The sequence below is a fragment of the Mytilus californianus genome, unplaced genomic scaffold (genome assembly GCF_021869535.1).
Source record: "Mytilus californianus isolate M0D057914Y unplaced genomic scaffold, xbMytCali1.0.p SCAF_19, whole genome shotgun sequence".
NCBI lineage: Eukaryota > Metazoa > Mollusca > Bivalvia > Mytilida > Mytilidae > Mytilus > Mytilus californianus.
Genome location: NW_026262667.1, coordinates 5,617,688 through 5,635,301, shown reverse-complemented (window position 1 = coordinate 5,635,301; position 17,614 = coordinate 5,617,688). Strand labels below are relative to the sequence as shown.

Here is a 17,614-nt window from a genome sequence, read left to right as displayed (position 1 = left end):
TCCTACCATGTAAAGGATACTCGAACAAGAGAATAATGTAAATCCTACCATGTAAAGGATACTCGAACAAGAGAATAATGTAAATCATACCATGTAAAGGGTAACCCGAACAAGAGTATAATGTAAATCATACTATGTAAAGGATACTCGAACAAAAGAATAATGTAAATCATACCATGTAAAGGGTACTCGAACAAGAGAATAATGTAAATCCTACCATGTAAAGGATACTCGAACAAGAGAATAATGTAAATCATACCATGTAAAGGGTACCCGAACAAGAGAATAATGTAAATCATACCATTTAAAGGGAAACCCGAACAAGAGAATAATGTAAATCCTACCATGTAAAGGGTACTCGAACAAGAGAATAATGTAAATCCTACCATGTAAAGGGTACTCGAACAAGAGAATAATGTAAATCCTACCATGTAAATGATACTCGAACAAGAGAATAATGTAAATCATACCATGTAAAGGGTAACCCGAACAAGAGAATAATGTAAATCATACTATGTAAAGGATACTCGAACAAGAGAATAATGTAAATCATACCATGTAAAGGGTACTCGAACAAGAGAATAATGTAAATCATACCATGTAAAGGATATTCGAACAAGAGAATAATGTAAATCATACCATGTAAAGGGTAACCCGAACAAGAGAATAATGTAAATCATACCATGTAAAGGGTACTCGAACAAGAGAATAATGTAAATCATACCATGTAAAGGGTACTCGAACAAGAGAATAATGTAAATCATACTATGTAAAGGATACTCGAACAAGAGAATAATGTAAATCATACCATGTAAAGGGTACTCGAACAAGAGAATAATGTAAATCATACCATGTAAAGGATATTCGAACAAGAGAATAATGTAAATCATACCATGTAAAGGGTAACCCGAACAAGAGAATAATGTAAATCATACCATGTAAAGGGTACTCGAACAAGAGAATAATGTAAATCCTACCATGTAAAGGGTACTCGAACAAGAGAATAATGTAAATCATACCATGTAAAGGGTACTCGAACAAGAGAATAATGTAAATCATACCATGTTAAGGGTACTCGAACAAGAGAATAATGTAAATCATACCATGTAAAGGATATTCGAACAAGAGAATAATGTAAATCATAATATGTAAAGGGTACCCGAACAAGAGAATAATGTAAATCATACCATGTAAAGGGAAACCCGAACAAGAGAATAATGTAAATCCTACCATGTAAAGGGTACTCGAACAAGAGAATAATGTAAATCATACCATGTAAAGGGTACTGGAACAAGAGAATAATGTAAATCCTACCATGTTAAGGATACTCGAACAAGAGAATAATGTAAATCCTACCATGTAAAGGATACTCGAACAAGAGAATAATGTAAATCATACCATGTAAAGGGTAACCCGAACAAGAGAATAATATAAATCATACTATGTAAAGGATACTCGAACAAGAGAATAATAATATAAATTATATTATGTAAAGGGTAACTCTAACAAGAGCATGTATTTTAATTCATTTTCTAAATCACATAAATTTTTAAAATGGCCAGACTCGATCCGTAGCTATCGACTTGTAAATGAAAATATATTCTTCGCTATCGAATAGGAAATCTAACAATAAATAAACGTCTTAGCTCGTTATACATATCAAGATGGAATATGTGATCTATGTTATAGTAAAGTAGAAGATGAGGTTCACTTCTTATTTGAGTGTCCTTGTCTCCATAATATGAGAAATGATTATTTAAATTTTTTCAGCAAAAATTGTAAAAAATGTTCTCATTTGTCCTCTGATCATACATTAATTTGGTAATTCAGTAATGAAGATAAAAATATAATTTTGAAATTAAAGTTGTATGTTGCAAACTTTATTTGACAACAAATTAATGTGCATAACTATTTTAATTTTTTTTTTTTAAATTAGAACTTAAGGCTACTTTGGAGTAGAATTCTCCCCTTCCACAGGTAGAGATGCCCAGAAACTAGACAATTATATTGTACTGTAATTGTAGTTAGTTATGTTGGGTTTTTTTTCTGCTCCATTCTGTTAAATATTCAATTATAAAAATCACTTTTCTAGTTTATTTATGAATCTGTTTATTTAGTTATGTATGATTGTACTGCTCTATTTAGGGCACCATGATTGGAAATAATTAAATATGCCTATGTCTATGTCTATGTCTATACATGGTTTCTTTTTTTCGGACGCAAATCTCACGTGAAATACTTTCACATGAAATTCACCCCACTAAATTGAGATATAATAAGACAAATATATTTCAACTTTCTGTGGAACAAAATTCTTTCAAACTTTCAAGTTTTGATGAACACTATTTGTTACGAACATCGCCGAAATACTTATTCTGGAAGAAACCATGTTAAAATTCAGCAAGCTTGAGTGGTTTCCATTTTAATGGGTGTCTATACTGTCATTTAATGACTTATACATATCTAAATCATGTCACATTCTTATTATTACTGTATGTTCGTAAAAACGTTAATATTCTCCAAAAGTAAAACTTTCATTCTCACGTATTAAAAAACTTGACTGTATATGTATGTATGAATATATCAAAAACAATAAATACACTTGGGCTGTTTATTTTTATCGCAGCACCTTTAACTCTAGGTATTAAGAGTTTGGCGTATAGCATAGACACGTCTGTTGTTGGTGATCTCTAAATGCCTTTAGGATTTTTTTTATTGATATTACTAACATGGACTACAGAAGAATATGACAACTTACTGGATAAAGTCCAAGTAAACAAATAAATTTTGTTCTCTGTGTTTTGTGTGGGTAGTGATGTAAAATAAACCATATCTCTTCTATATATATACCAATAACAACAAAAGCAAGGGCGCATCCAATCAGTCCAGGTACCAATGCCCCAACACTTAGCTCTGTAATATAATTATAACAATATGTATTAAACAGTGTGGAGATCATTGTTATTGTTAACTTACAAAACTCTTGTGAGTTATTTTGTTGCATAGTGTTCCATAATTGGGACATGGCTGTATCTACTAAAGCCTTTCTTAATCTTCTTTTTGTAAATACTTTAAACCAAATTACACTGTGTTTAGCGGATACCATGCCCACTTTTGTGGCGTTGTCATGGCCTCGCATTCATATATATATATTCATAATTTTAATGTTTCCTTCCATGCATCATTCATATTACTTCAGCATACTTGTACGATAAAGAAACTGTTTATACTAAAAGAGAAATAAAAAATCGAAATTCAGAAGAAGATAAACAAACGATATACACGAAAGGCAATGAAACATGTGTACAAATAAACTGTTGACACAAAGGTATGTCTCGCCTGTCGGCATAAAATTCAGAAAAAGACTATCTGATGGACAGCAACATTGCTAATTAATTCAAAGTCGCTGGACCAACTAGTGGGAAGGGCCACGAAATGGTTGACAAACTGAGATGTACAGACAGCAATGTAACTTTATAGAAATATTGTCTATTGTAAGTTGTTCCTATCAAACTAACTTAATCAGAAAACTTAACATTGAAAATTGTTAATTGATTGAAAGTAACTGGACCATGACCTAGGGAACAGGGCCTCGAAATAGTCGTCAAACTGATATGTACTGAAAGCAATGCAACTTCACACAAAATATCAATAATCCATCACCAGTAGTTCCTATCAATTTAACATAATCAGAAAACTTAACATTTAAAATTGATAATTAATTCAAAGTCACTGGACCATGGCCTAGGGGACAGGGCCTCAAAATAATCGTCAAACTGATATGTACTGATAGTAATGCATTTCATACAAAATATCATTGATCTATCACAAGTAGTTCCTATCAAACTAACTTAAGCCGAAAACTCAACATTGAAAATGGCTAATTAATTCACTGCACCATGGCCTAGGAGGCAGGGCCTCAAAATTGTCGTCAAACTGATATGTACTGAGAGTAATGCAACTCCATACAAAATATCATTGATCTATCACAAGTAGTTCCTATCAATCTAACTTAAGCAGAAAACTTAACATTTAAAATTGCTATTTAATTCAAAGTCAATGGACCATAGCCTAGGTGGCAGGGTCTCAAAATTGTCGTCAAACTGATATGTATTGATAGTAATGCATCTTCATACAAAATAGCAATGATCTATCACAAGTAGTTCCTATCAAACTAACTTAAGCAGAAAACTTAACAATTGTTGACGCCGTCACCGCAGCCGTCGCCGGAAAAGCAATCCCTATGTCTTGCTTTCCGCGACTTTCTTCGCAGGCGAGACAAAAACAAGAGTGAAATTATGAATTCATTTTATTGTTCCAAACATGCAAAATGTTTTACGTAAAATATGCTTGATGGATGAAAACTTAATTAGAAATTGAGTATTGTCATGTGAACTACATGAGTATTATTGCTTTCAATTGTAGCATTTCCAGTAATAATTATATCCAATCTATGATTTACAGTCAGGCCTACATTGCCTAGTGTTTTCATTTCAATCCTTTCTTATAAATCGCCTGTTTCGGATTAAGTCCAGTGAAACGTACCGTTCAAAACATACTTCAAGCTAGGTGCATATACACCCTTTGTAACTTCTTCCAAGGAAATTTCCGTCATGTACCATTTGGAAAATAGTCTGGACATTACTGTAGGACATTACTGTATTACAAGGAACTGGACATTACTGTATTACAAGGAACTGGACATTACTATTACAAGGAACTAGACATTACTGTATTACAAGGAACTGGACATTTCTGTATTACAAGGAACTGGACATTACTGTATTACAAGGAACTGGACATTACAGTATTACTGGGAACTGGACATTACTGTATTACAAGGAACTGGACATTATAGTATTACAAGGAACTGGACACCATGAATGGATTATTTGTAAAATCTTTGAAATTAATTTGTTAAACGTAATTAAAAAAACGGAAATGTGGTGAATATGCCATTTTTTTTTATTAAATTGATTGTTACATATTGGAATTTTCCAATCCAATTGATGAAACCCACTTTGTAGTAAAGCCTAGAACAATTTTGTTTAAGTCCGAACCAGATTTCACACGGTTAGCTGAATTGTTCGTAAATAATAAGGATAATATTAACACGTAAAAATAGTTACTCACCATCGTATAAAACTCCAGTGGTGGGAAACTCGTTAGAACAATTTGACATCCTGCTTTATCTGCCCCTGAAACCACATTATGTGTTACATGTTAGATACTATAAAGACTTACGGGTGCATTAAAATATTTATTCCAAATGAAATATTTCAAATCGTTCTAATAGAAGTTACAATTTCAAGGCCTTACAATGATTAAGCTTTACCGAGCGAAGATTTAGAAAATATATATAATTATAACAAATAAAATGGCGTGGTGAAACTAAATCGTGCATTGTAATTTTATGGAACTATATATACAGTATGTATTTTTTTCATTTATTTCAATTTGATTCGAGCTTAAACATGGTACAGGGGAACATCTTTCTTTGTTTTATATGGAAATTATCGTTAAACTGTTGCCATTCGTTTGTGGATGCCATGTTGATCTTACACTGTCTTTTTGTGTTGTTCGGTTGCTGTTTCGTTGACAGTACATTAGCTTCAGTTTTGTTTCAGTATTAATTTGCTCATTACTGTCTTGGTATTGACTTATAGTCATGATTTTGTAATTGAAATTCACAAAAACTTTATTTGGAGTAAATAAAACAGCTGTCAATTTAGCAGTTTTGGCTGAACTAGGTGTGCACCCTTTTATCAAAGAAACCTATGGCATCTGGTAGCACGTGATAAAATCTAATTGTTGACTCAGAGATTTATATAATTCGAACCCGCAATTACACAATGGGTTTCGAAGAACATCCAACAGTTACTTGCTATATCAAGTTAAATTTTACCCAAGTTTAGGAAAATCAGAACACTTTTTATTCGAAAAGGTATCTAAATTAGTAATATATATTTGAATTATTGGAAAGAATATACTTTTGTTATAAAAAATCAGTGAACGGTAATAAGCTAAGAACACATAGGCTATTTAAAGACAATTACAAATAAGAAATCTACCTTCTGTTAAACATGTAAAAAAAATGTAATAGTCGCCTTAAAATTTAACAAGTTTGGCAAAACACAACTTCTTTAGAAGAACTAATGTGTACCTTATATCATTCAGAAGTAGAAGACAAATTTCATTGCACACTTAAATGTACAAACCTAGACACAATTGGAAAACAATTATTTTCTGGAATTATTGAAATAGTCCCCTCTTTTATGAATATGCCTGATGAAGCTAGATTTAAATTTATGTATACTAGTGTTGAGAATGATATCATTAGAATTATTGTTAAACTCATTTAAGATATGTATTTAACAGTAGAAATGCTTTGTTGAGTAATAAATAACTGTTGATATCACCTTGTTCGTGTGAATCCTGATAAATACAAATATCTAATTGATTGATTGTTGTTTGCTCAATTTCCAGTGGCAAATATTTCATGCATGTTCAGTACGATAACAAATGAACAATAAATACAATAGGTAGGTCCTGTAATCTGGGTATAGCATACTAACCAATATGTTATTTCCCAACTGTAATAGGGATTCGACAAAGATGATTGGCGGGAATTTTTTAATGCAGCAGACTACATACGGACCTCTTACAGAGTTGTTCCCAGGGTTCCTTAACATGCAGAGAGCGCGACACTCTCTCTTCATGGGGCATCGGATTTAACGTCCGCATTCTGGCCGAAAGCCCCACTTTAGCAAAGGTTTTACTGCCGGTCGGAAGAAGACCAAAGGATGCCCATATTTCAATACCCCAGTAAACCCTTCGGGTTAAAAGTATATTACTGTTACAATATTTCCATGTTATCTTAATCTTGGCGGGGATATACATGTATAGATATATAAATATAACTGTATAAGTGTTGATAATATGTACTTGTGTGTTTATGTTTATCTTATATTGTGCAATGTTTGTTACAATCCGGTAATTATGTATAAGAAACCAATAAAACATTCGATTCGTATTGTATAACCGATGATCCCTTCCCCCGACCGTGCGAGACCCTCATGGGTAGTCAAGGTAGTCTCGTCCTCGTCGTATAACCCTGGGTATCAGCCCTACATTCTTTTTAAACAAATATATGCAATAGCCAGCTCTTTTTTTTTTGCTAGTCTTAAGTTTCTCTAGTGTTTTAGTTATTAATGAATGTATATTCAGTATCCCACACAAATTTCCGTTTATTTTGTTTGTGTTCTATTCTAATTTTCTCAATTAGCTAACTAATAAATAGTATTTGGAGTGAACTGGCCTCGAGGAACTAGCATGGGTTCACTCGTAATTATTTCTTATATATGCCTACACAGTAAAAATTTCAAGAAGGGATATTGCCTCCCCTGACTCTCTGCAATAATGAATGATCTATGAACTATCAAAAATATATTAAATAGTATCAGATAAATTAATCCATGTTGTATAAGCTTTGCAATTTGTCCGACTCCTTTTTTTAAATGTACGTTTTATTTGAACAACAAAATACTATGAATTGAATTGAATTGAATAATTTTCCAATGGAAAACTTAAAAATAAATAACTTCTTACCCCACTGTTATCATTGGTTTGATAGCCTAGAATGACAAGATATAAATATCCCAAAGCGTTTTATGTGTAATGTCCAACATTCCACATTGTCACCTATAAACTACAACCAAATCGAACATGCTAATTTTTAAATGGAAACCAGTTATTAATGAACGTTATAGGGTCAATAAATGGAGTTTGTTTTTTATATTTAATAGAAACCTTTAACTATTTAAACTTTGTGCTGAATAGATTTTTACACAATATTTACTTGATCTAGTCACATATGTTGTTTTTTTTTTTAAGTGAACTAATATTTATTTTATATTTAAACTTTTTGTTTTTTGTTTGCATCCTATTTAAAATTTTCTTAATTAGCAAACATACTACATAGTATTTTTGAGTGATATGGTAAGGGTTCACTGATAATTATTTATCATATATGCCTACATAATCAAAAAACCTTTCATATTGAACCTTTAATTATTTAAACTTTTTGCTAGATAGATTTTCAACAAAATATTTTTGTAATCTAGTCACACATGTATGTGTCAATTGAACTGGTTGATTCGTGATCAGGTGTTACATGTGAAACGGGACGAAGTCCGTATAAATTATTTTTTTAATTAAACTTAAAGCATATTTTAACTCCAGAATCTGTAAAAAAGGAAACGGAAATACGAAAACGTTTCCGATGTTAGGGATTTAAGTTGTGACGTCAAATTCCTTGGCGAGTTCTTTTAGCTTATGTTTGATACGAGAAACTTGGCTATTATGGTTGATGTTGAATACGTATATCAACTATGTTCATTACCGAATTAAAAAAAGAATCTAATGATTTCTTGTTCATTTAGAGCAGTAAGTACGGAGTGAGTCGTGGATGATGTTACGACACTCATTCCAATTAATAATTGACGGGGGAATGATTTCAACTCTCGGTCACGAACGATGTTAAGGTCTCCTGTTATAACATGGGAACTGGGGCCATAAATGTATTCGGAATTACTGCAATTTCATGAGGTAGGTGCATTGTCACTGATATAAGTTACATTTGCATGAGAAAACAAAAATAGTCCTGCATTTCTATACATAATATACTATTAATAACTGCTTTAAATAATTAAAATATAGGCGTGCAATTTTTTAGACGAACGAAAGGCGGAAATGTGCATGTTTATAAGCAAGTAAAAACCGAAAAACTCAGATGCAAAAGAAAATAGATATATTATCCCGCTGAGGGAAGAACAAAAAATTGCGTTAGCAAATTTGCAGATCTAACATTGTTGGGCTAAATTTGAAACGAATTATACATAATATCATGGTGCATGTTTAGACGTATATAATAACATTATAATTTGATGTGACGGCATGGTAATTACATTATCGTCCATTACGACGGACAAAACATAGCTGATCTAAAAGATATACCATCCTATTTGCCACTACACACCATGTACTGTGTTGCAGTGTAACAACCCTAGATAAAGCAGACGAGGAAAGACATTTCTCAACTAACAAAAGCTATATTTCTATAGTCTATAGCCTAGTTGGTAAAGTGGTTTAGGGCTAGACACAGTACAGGCGGTGTTGCGACGATGTCACAGAAGCAGGGGTTCGAATTCCACTTAGCGAAGAACAAAAAGATGAAACAAATTTGCAGATCTAACATTGTTGGGCTAAATTTGAGAGAATGGAAACGAGGAATGTGTCAAAGAGACAACAACCCGACCAAAGAGCAGAAAACAGCCCAAGGCCACTAATGGGTCTTCAACGCAGCGAGAATATATATATATATATATGATTTTCAACGCACTGGTATTTCTTAATCATAAGAAATCCGATGGACAAGGTATAATTTGCAGTTGTCACTTCACATAGGCAGACATTCATAGTGATTGTATGCTTCTAAAAAAAGAATAGCGTCCTGCAATTATACTAAAGAGATGAGTAGATGATCATTCATGTACACTTAAAAATACTTATTGTATTGTGATAAGTCGTTAATGTTTAATACCTACGAGAAGGTAACACCTCCCGAAACGAAAGCTAGAGGAGGGGATAAGGCGTCTGCGGCTAGGCGGTGTTGCCGTAGAAGTGAGAAGTACAAAGTACAGATTCCAGCAACGGTTGGGAAGGAGTAAACAATTTGTAAGGGGTTCCGCGAATGTCTCGCCTGCGATTGCTGCTGTCAGTGTAAAGGTGTAATGTTGACTTAAAAAGTGAGTCCATCTATCAGTAAAACACTGAATTTAAATTAAAAAAAAATCAAACTTTTTCTTTAGATGCTTTTTCATGGTCTTGAAGATTAGCTTCTGTCCAAGTTTCAAAACAATCCATGAAGGTTTACAAATTTATCATGTTCAAAAAGTTTAATGTTAACTGTAAAAAACTAAGTCCATCTATCAGAAAAATACTGAAAATGAAAACAATATATTTTCAAAAGTTTGCTTCAGACATTATCTCTTAATCATAAAAAAGCTTCTGCCAGGGTTTCATAAAATTCTATGAAGGTTTGTCAAAGTAATTGATGTGTAACAAACTTTAGTCTGTAGTGATGTTTTGGATTTCAATGAGCGTAATCTATGTATTACTAGTAAATTATTAAGTAAGGGATTTCGTTACCACAAATTACTTAAAACATTTACTAAATTCTTCCAAAGATACAAAGATTTGGTTTGCAAGTTTGGCAGTACCTGTAGAGCACATCCTAAAATTTTACGTGATGTTGTTAACCGAGCCCGGAAATTTAGATCCGATCCAGGTAAACTTATCAATTCTTTGAATAAACTTATTTTGAAAGGTTACCAATTCAACACTGTAATTAAATCTTTGAATATTGTTTTTATTGGTATAATTATTGATTTTGTTAGCAGTAAATTAAAACCATACTAAATATTATTGTCATACACATATGTTATTTCATGGTACTACAATCTGTCAAGACCTATATTTTGGCATTGCACAAGGTCATGTTTTTCTCTGACTGTTAATGACGTCTTTACACTAAATCCATGATTTTTTTCATTAGTTGTTATTGGCTTTGAACTAGCTGTCAGTAACCGCGACAACTCTCTGATCTGTACCTAGTGTCTTTTTTGTTGTTAGGGATGAGGGATGGATAAATACCCTGCCACGTCCGGTCTGTGTTTTTGTTTGATGTTTTTCTGCTCTATATCGATCTGATGAGTTAAGCCTTTTTCAACTGATTTTTATAGTTTGTTCTTATGTTTTGCTGTTACACAACTGTCCCAGGTTATGGGAGTGTTGAGTGCTCACAAACATATTTAACCCCGGAACATTATGTATGTGCCTGTCCCAAGTCAGGAGCCTGTAGTTCAGTGGTTGTCGTTGGTTCATGTCATATTTTTTTTTCGTAAATTGTATTGTTATAAATTAGGCCGTTAGTTTTCTCAATTGAATTGTTTCATATTTTTCATGTCGGGGAATTTTATAGCCGAATATACAGTATGGGTTTTTCTCATTGTTGAAGGCCGTACGGTTGCCTATAATTGCTTGCATCCACTTAATTTGAACTTTGGTGGATAGTTGTCTCATTGGCAATCATACCACATCTCCTTATTTTTATATTTAACCCCAGACTGTATCTACTTGTTAAATGTAAACAAATTAAGTCCATTTATCAGTTAAATACGGAAAAATGAAAACAAATATTTTCAAAATTTTGCTCTGAATACTGTATTTTGGTCATACTAGTAACTAAGCTTATGTCCAAATTTCATAAAATTCCATGAAGGTTTGACAAAGTTATTGATGACTGAAAAACTTTAACCTCAGACTGATTCTACTTGTTAACTGTAAAAAAAACTAAGTCCATTTATCAGTAAAATACGGAAAAATGAAAATAAATGTTTTCAAAATTTTGCTGTGGATACTGTATTTTGGTCATAAACAAGCTTCTGTCCAAATTTCATTAACTTCATGAAGGTTTGACAAAGTTATTGATGTCTAAAAAAAACTTTAACCACAGACTTATCCTAAATGTTGACGTCGCCGCCGCTGACGCCGACGACGGAATCTAGGATTGCTATGTCTCGCTTTCGCGACATTAATGTCACAGGCTCGACAAAAATCAAATCTACTCAAACATTGTTAGGATGATTTTCTAGGCATACAGTTTTCTATAATATTTCACGAAGATTGCTTTGTAAAATTTTTACTGTTTTTTTTTTTTGTTTTTTGTTACTAAAAATACCTTAAATAAAAGTAAAGCATTTCCAATGAGTTAAAATATTCCATCTTGATCATTCCACATTTTCTCCTTAATGTTTGGTATGCACTGGAGAGGTTCCGTGTAAAACGATGTTTGCATGCCAACAGAAGAGAGATGAACAAAATGGCGGTGCGTCCTTATTGCAGGCATCAGCTGCAGGAATTAGACGAAGTGTCGTCAATGTTGCTGAAATATTTGGTATTATATCATAAAAGGTATTGAACTAGTCTTTGGATCCCTCAGTATTAGTGCAAGAACCCTATAGTATTCAAAGATCTAAAGAATCATTAACGATCAAGAAAAAATGTTTTGCATTTAAATTGGCTTTAATTCACAAGAAGTTAAGCAAATCCATATAGAAATTCTTTTACGACTGAAATAGGACAGTTTCATTGTTGAACCATAATTGACACCGACATAGTTTCACGGAAATTATTATACCACCACTATTAAAGTGGGAACTATATTACAATCACCTAGTCCGTACGTCAATTCATCCAACAAACATTTTCGTCAAACTTTTTTAAGAAACTAATCAACAGAATGCACTCATATTTGGCCAGCAGCTTGACAGTGATGAGTTGTAGACTGGTATCTGTCCGTTATTTGTATATTGCGAAGGCATACGGAACATTTTTCCGAAGGAAACCATTCTAGATGAGTTGAAACGTTCGAGCATTTTTTGGATCTGTCAGATACCTGCTTCCTTGAATATTTCCATATTGTAAATGAACTTTCATTTTTTCGTCACGCCTTTCTAAGAAACTAATGAACAGAATGAGTTGTACTGTGTGAACACTTTTCGGATCTGTCAGATAGCTACTTCCTGTTTGTCGATGCTATGAATTTTTCCATATTTGGGAATGAACTTAAAAAATTTTGCCACGCTTTTCTAAGAAACGATTGTACAAAATTACTTCATATTTGGTCAGCAACTCAACAGCCATGCGCTGTAATGTGTCAACATTTTTCGAATTTGTCAGATACCGTCACACTTTTCTCAGAAAGTACTCAAGACATGCATTCATATTTGGTCAGTAGCTACATAGCGAAAGGTTGTAACGTGTGTGCGCTTTTCGGATTTGTCAAAATACATATAACGTATATATTCTTGTTGATATTTAACTCTTGTAGTGTTTTTTTTAATGAGTTTATCTGAATAACTAATATGCAGAAGTGACTAAAAGTCTATCACACAACAATATATCAGAACTAAATATTAACAGAAAAAATTAAAGGTTTCGTTTCTCTTTTGATTTTGTTATTAGGTGACTGTCTCACTGAAGTATACTGTACAGCTCTTTTTATTCATACTATTTGGAAACTAAAATCATTTGTTAATGTGTTCCAACGTTTGTTTGTGTCGATTGATTGTGTAAATGCAGGTATGAACCTATTAGTCCCGTAGTACCCTTAATGTCTATATCTTTTGGGATAGATGGGAGCCAGATTTACTTTAAAACTAAAATCTCGGATGCTATCTTTTCATTTTATTTCATAACTCTCAAACAAACTCTGCTTCATACGTGTAAAGAAATAAACCTGCAAGGTTGTTTAGTTATGCATCAAACTATCCAAAATAAAATCAATGTTAGTACCGATGAAGACAATTTTTTTTCGGGTTCGTACCAATTTTCTGGGATTTGAAGAGCAATGCAAAATTTCTAAAGTCAAACAGTTTACGCTATACTACCAAATAGAAAAACAATTACTACATATATATGACTTTACAATCTAACCCGAACTTGGCAAATTAAACTGTCTAAAACCCTTTCAGTCTGATACTTGTTAAAAACCAAGTGTTTGGAACTAGACAGAAACCTAAATGTATGAAACTGGGCTGAAACCTAAATGTATGGAACCTATTAGAAAACTAATGTATGAAATAAATTTGAACTGATGTAAACTTTCGTATGAAACCTTATGGAAATATATGTCTATAACTGTCGGAACAACAGGGTAGCACTAAGGCATGGTATATTAGCAAAAACTCACATCAATAGTGAGAGATGTGAAACGCAAAACCTAAGCACCAGTCCTGTTTGGACAATTTGTACCGAACAAACTGTCTCAGCCTATCTATATCCTGTCAGCAGGTTTCAAACACTTCACTTTGTTAAACTAAACCTTCGTCCTGCTTTAAACTATTTCCTTTCCAACCTTTCTGATCTGCTTCGTTCAATGTCTTCGGTACAAATGACAATTTTAGCTTAGTAGCTACCAACTATTTATACTAGGAACGCGGACCTCGAAGAGAGCACCCTAGCAACAACTGTATAGGTAAAGCGTCTTATATCAACCACGGGTAAAGTTAATGAATTTCGATTCTGTTTTCAACGATAAGAAGATCAAAGGGGTAAATTCCGAGAGAAATAGGAAAATACATGACTGAAGAAATATTATAATATTCATAAACTGTAAATTCGTAACATAAGTTTACATGTAAGGTATCTAAATTTACGGGCTCTATAAACAACATCATCGTAAGAATTAATATGTGATATCCAGTTTGTAATAAGATTTATACATGTACAGCGGAACTTTCAAACCAACTATTAACCAGTTATTTAACAGTCACTACAGACATGGGAAAAGCGAACGAGTTTGGGAAATATACACACAGTAAGAAGGGGCCAAGGGAACATCGCTGTCCCCCCAAAAAAGTAGGTATCTCTAAAGGAAAACTCCATACTAAAATTTACGACAAAAGAGACGACTTTTCATTCCCTATTGTTAATTTTCCTTTTTTAGACGGCGATGTTCCTTTGGCTCCATCATACGGTGTTTATATATCCCAACTCGTTCGTTATGCCCGTGTGTGTAGTGATGTCATAGATTTTAACGAACGTAATCAAAGCATCACTGGTAAATAACTCATCGAACCTTTAAACAAACTTATTAGTAAAGGTTATCTTACTAATGTTGTAATTAGATCTTTGAATATAGTTTACATTGGCATTAATATCGATTTTGCCATCAGCAAATTAAAACAAAACTAAATTTGTATTCTTTTCAAACGGGATGTATAAAGACACACCCACGTTCATTTTGATCTATTAAGAGGTTAACTCCTAACTATCCTACTGCCTATCGATACATTTATTTTTGGCATTGCACAAGTCATGTCTTCTTTGACTGTCCATGACGTTAAAATACTAAATCCCTGGGATGTGTTTTAGTTGATTTTAGTCTCTGGTGCATGATTTTTTATTATTAATTGTTTTTGGCTTTTAACTAGCTGTCAGTAACTGCGAGTACTCTCAAATCGTACTTTCTTGTTTATTTGACCTGTTGATACTAATTGTAATGCTTTTCTGTTATTTAATGTTTACTTATTCAGGGTTATATCTGGTCTATATACCAGCTTTGATGAGTGTTTGGTATTACTATGAATTTTCACTTCTTCGTACTATGAACATCAAAATTATTTATTTTGTAAAAATATTTCCTTTCTCCATTTGAACTGTACACGTATACCTAACAACAAAATTATTTTCATTTACCTGTGTTTAAAGTTATTGCAAATGGCTGATATTTTTGTTCAAGCATATTGTTTTTCTTAATTTGTTTAACATTTCACAGCGGTATAACATGTTACTTTAGTTATTCTTCCCTTAGTTTATTTATTTTGTATTTATATTGTATCATAGATCAAATTTATTTGTTCAGTGTATGTTCACTGGTGTTAATATGTCTTTTGATTGAGTTAAGCCATTTCAGTTGATATTTTATAGTGTGTCTTTCTATGTTGTGATGTTACACTATTGTTTCAGATAAGGGTGAAGGTTTGGTACCATTAAAACGTTTAAACCCGCTGCAATTGTTTGCACCTGTCCTAAGTCAGGAATCTGATGTTCAGTAGTTGTCGTTTGTTGATGTGGTTCATAAGTGTTTCTCGTTTCTCGTTTTTATATAGATTAGACCGTTGGTTTTCCCGTTTGAATGGTTTTACACTTGTAATTTTTGGGGCCCTTTATAGCTTGCAGTTCGGTGTGAGCCAAGGCTCCGTGTTGAAGACCGTACTTTGACCTATAATGGTTTACTTTTATAAATTTTGACTTGGATGGAGAGTTATCTCATTGGCACTCATACCACATCTTCTTATATCTACATAAGTAATAGAAAACGAAAAATCGCCTTTTTTGTCGTAGATTTTAGTATAGAAATTCCAGTGTAAAACTGAAATATCCGAAGCAAGGAAAGAATAACTATTTTTGTTCATATTAGATTTATTCAGACAGTTGGGTAAAATTTCCGCAGTTAGCTCAAAATCAATAGGGTTCTCCGTCTCTCCATTGTGCCATTACCAAAGTAATAGCAATAACGGTACTAGTATCACTGCACCAGATGAGCAAGTTTGGTAAATATATTGTGTACGGTCAAAAGATTTTGCCCGGTAACCGAAACTGGACGCTCAGACGGCATTTATCATATTATAAGCCAATTCAAACTTCGATGCAACCCTATTGACCGACCTAATAATGCAGTAAAATCTAATGCAATAACTTTTCATTTTTTTTTCATTTTTTTTTGCTTGTCACTTATCATTTTTTGTTCAAAAAAAATCTTTCAAACTATTTTTTTTTGTACAACCATTCTCCAAAACTTAAGCTCCCCCAACAGCTTTGTTCTTATAAATAGTGTCTTTTGTGCGGACATACAACTTTGATCGATAAAAGGCACCACTTTTTATCTGTAAGATGAATTTCTTAAAAATATCTGTAATACAAATTATTCTGGGGTGTCTTTCATATTTAGTTACAAATGACCTGCATTTGGTGTGTGAACAAGGATATTCTTAATACCCACAATTTTTAAATTTACTGACTGCCTAAATTAGCATTCATTTACATACATAATTCCGTATTATTTTCGTGCACATGCACTTTAAAACCGGTGAACCTCATGAACTTTTTTAACTTCCCAAACAAACAATGTATCATCAATATACAAACCAAAATCGATTGTTTGAATTGCTTCAATAGGACAATTCAATAATGCTCTGTTTTAAGTTGTACTGTTTGGCTGTTGCGATGCAACAATAAGTGCGCCATTTGCAATAGAAGTCTGATTTCAAAATAAAATTACGTTATTAATCTTTAATTGCTTTTAAAAAGAAAATTTGACAGATTCAACAGTTTTGTTCTTAATCTGGATATTTGTGATAGAAATGTTTCAAACATTGATAAATTGCTTTAGTTACACCTATCGCAGTTACATGAACATTTCGTTGCAAGTTGAAAACTTCCTCGACATCGTTGGTTGCTGAAAGCTAGAAATTTTAGTCTAAAAGCGATGAAAACTAACATTTACCGGATACTCATTTAAAACCTATCAAGTAAATAAATTTCCTACAAACAACTATAACTGATATCCACCAATGACAATACTTTCAAAAATAACCAAACTGCACATTTCTTCAAAAAGAAAGAAACAAAACAAATAAATGATATTTTACATGAATCCAAATGGCAAAACAAGGTCGAGGAACTCTAATATCATAGGAGGATCCCTGTAAAACCTGAATTCCGGGTGTACAATATACACTGGGTCTTAATGTGACAATTTTATATCTTGTTATTGGCATGAACATTAAGGAAACTAAGTTCTTCTTTGTCCTTATTTGATACTCAAATTAAATTAATGGGGTTGGACAGGGTAATGGGAGACTGAGGAAAGGAGAGAAAAGGCAAAAGAAGAGAGAGAGGAAGTGAAAAAAGGGAAGACTAGCGACTCCTATGAGCTTGAATCGCTCACTTGGCCAAATAGGACATCTTAATATCTATGTTAACCTTT

General features: G+C 32.8%; 2 protein-coding genes across 2 annotated transcripts in view; one reads left to right on the top strand and one right to left on the bottom strand.

Annotated features, from left to right (window-relative positions):
- LOC127727147 (organic solute transporter subunit alpha-like) overlaps positions 1-7,719 on the bottom strand; it is a 33,533-nt gene extending 25,814 nt beyond the window's left edge. Inside the window, exons 1-3 of the mRNA XM_052234594.1 lie at positions 7,609-7,719; positions 5,134-5,198; positions 2,759-2,913 (exon numbers count right to left, since the gene is read on the bottom strand). Of these exons, the coding sequence (XP_052090554.1) occupies positions 2,759-2,913; positions 5,134-5,182 (204 nt within the window). The 5' untranslated portion in view covers positions 5,183-5,198; positions 7,609-7,719. The remainder of the gene's footprint in view (positions 1-2,758; positions 2,914-5,133; positions 5,199-7,608) is intronic.
- Positions 1-17,614, top strand: part of LOC127727144 (uncharacterized) — a 157,952-nt gene that overhangs the window by 77,243 nt on the left and 63,095 nt on the right. The gene's annotated exons all lie outside the window — the stretch shown is intronic.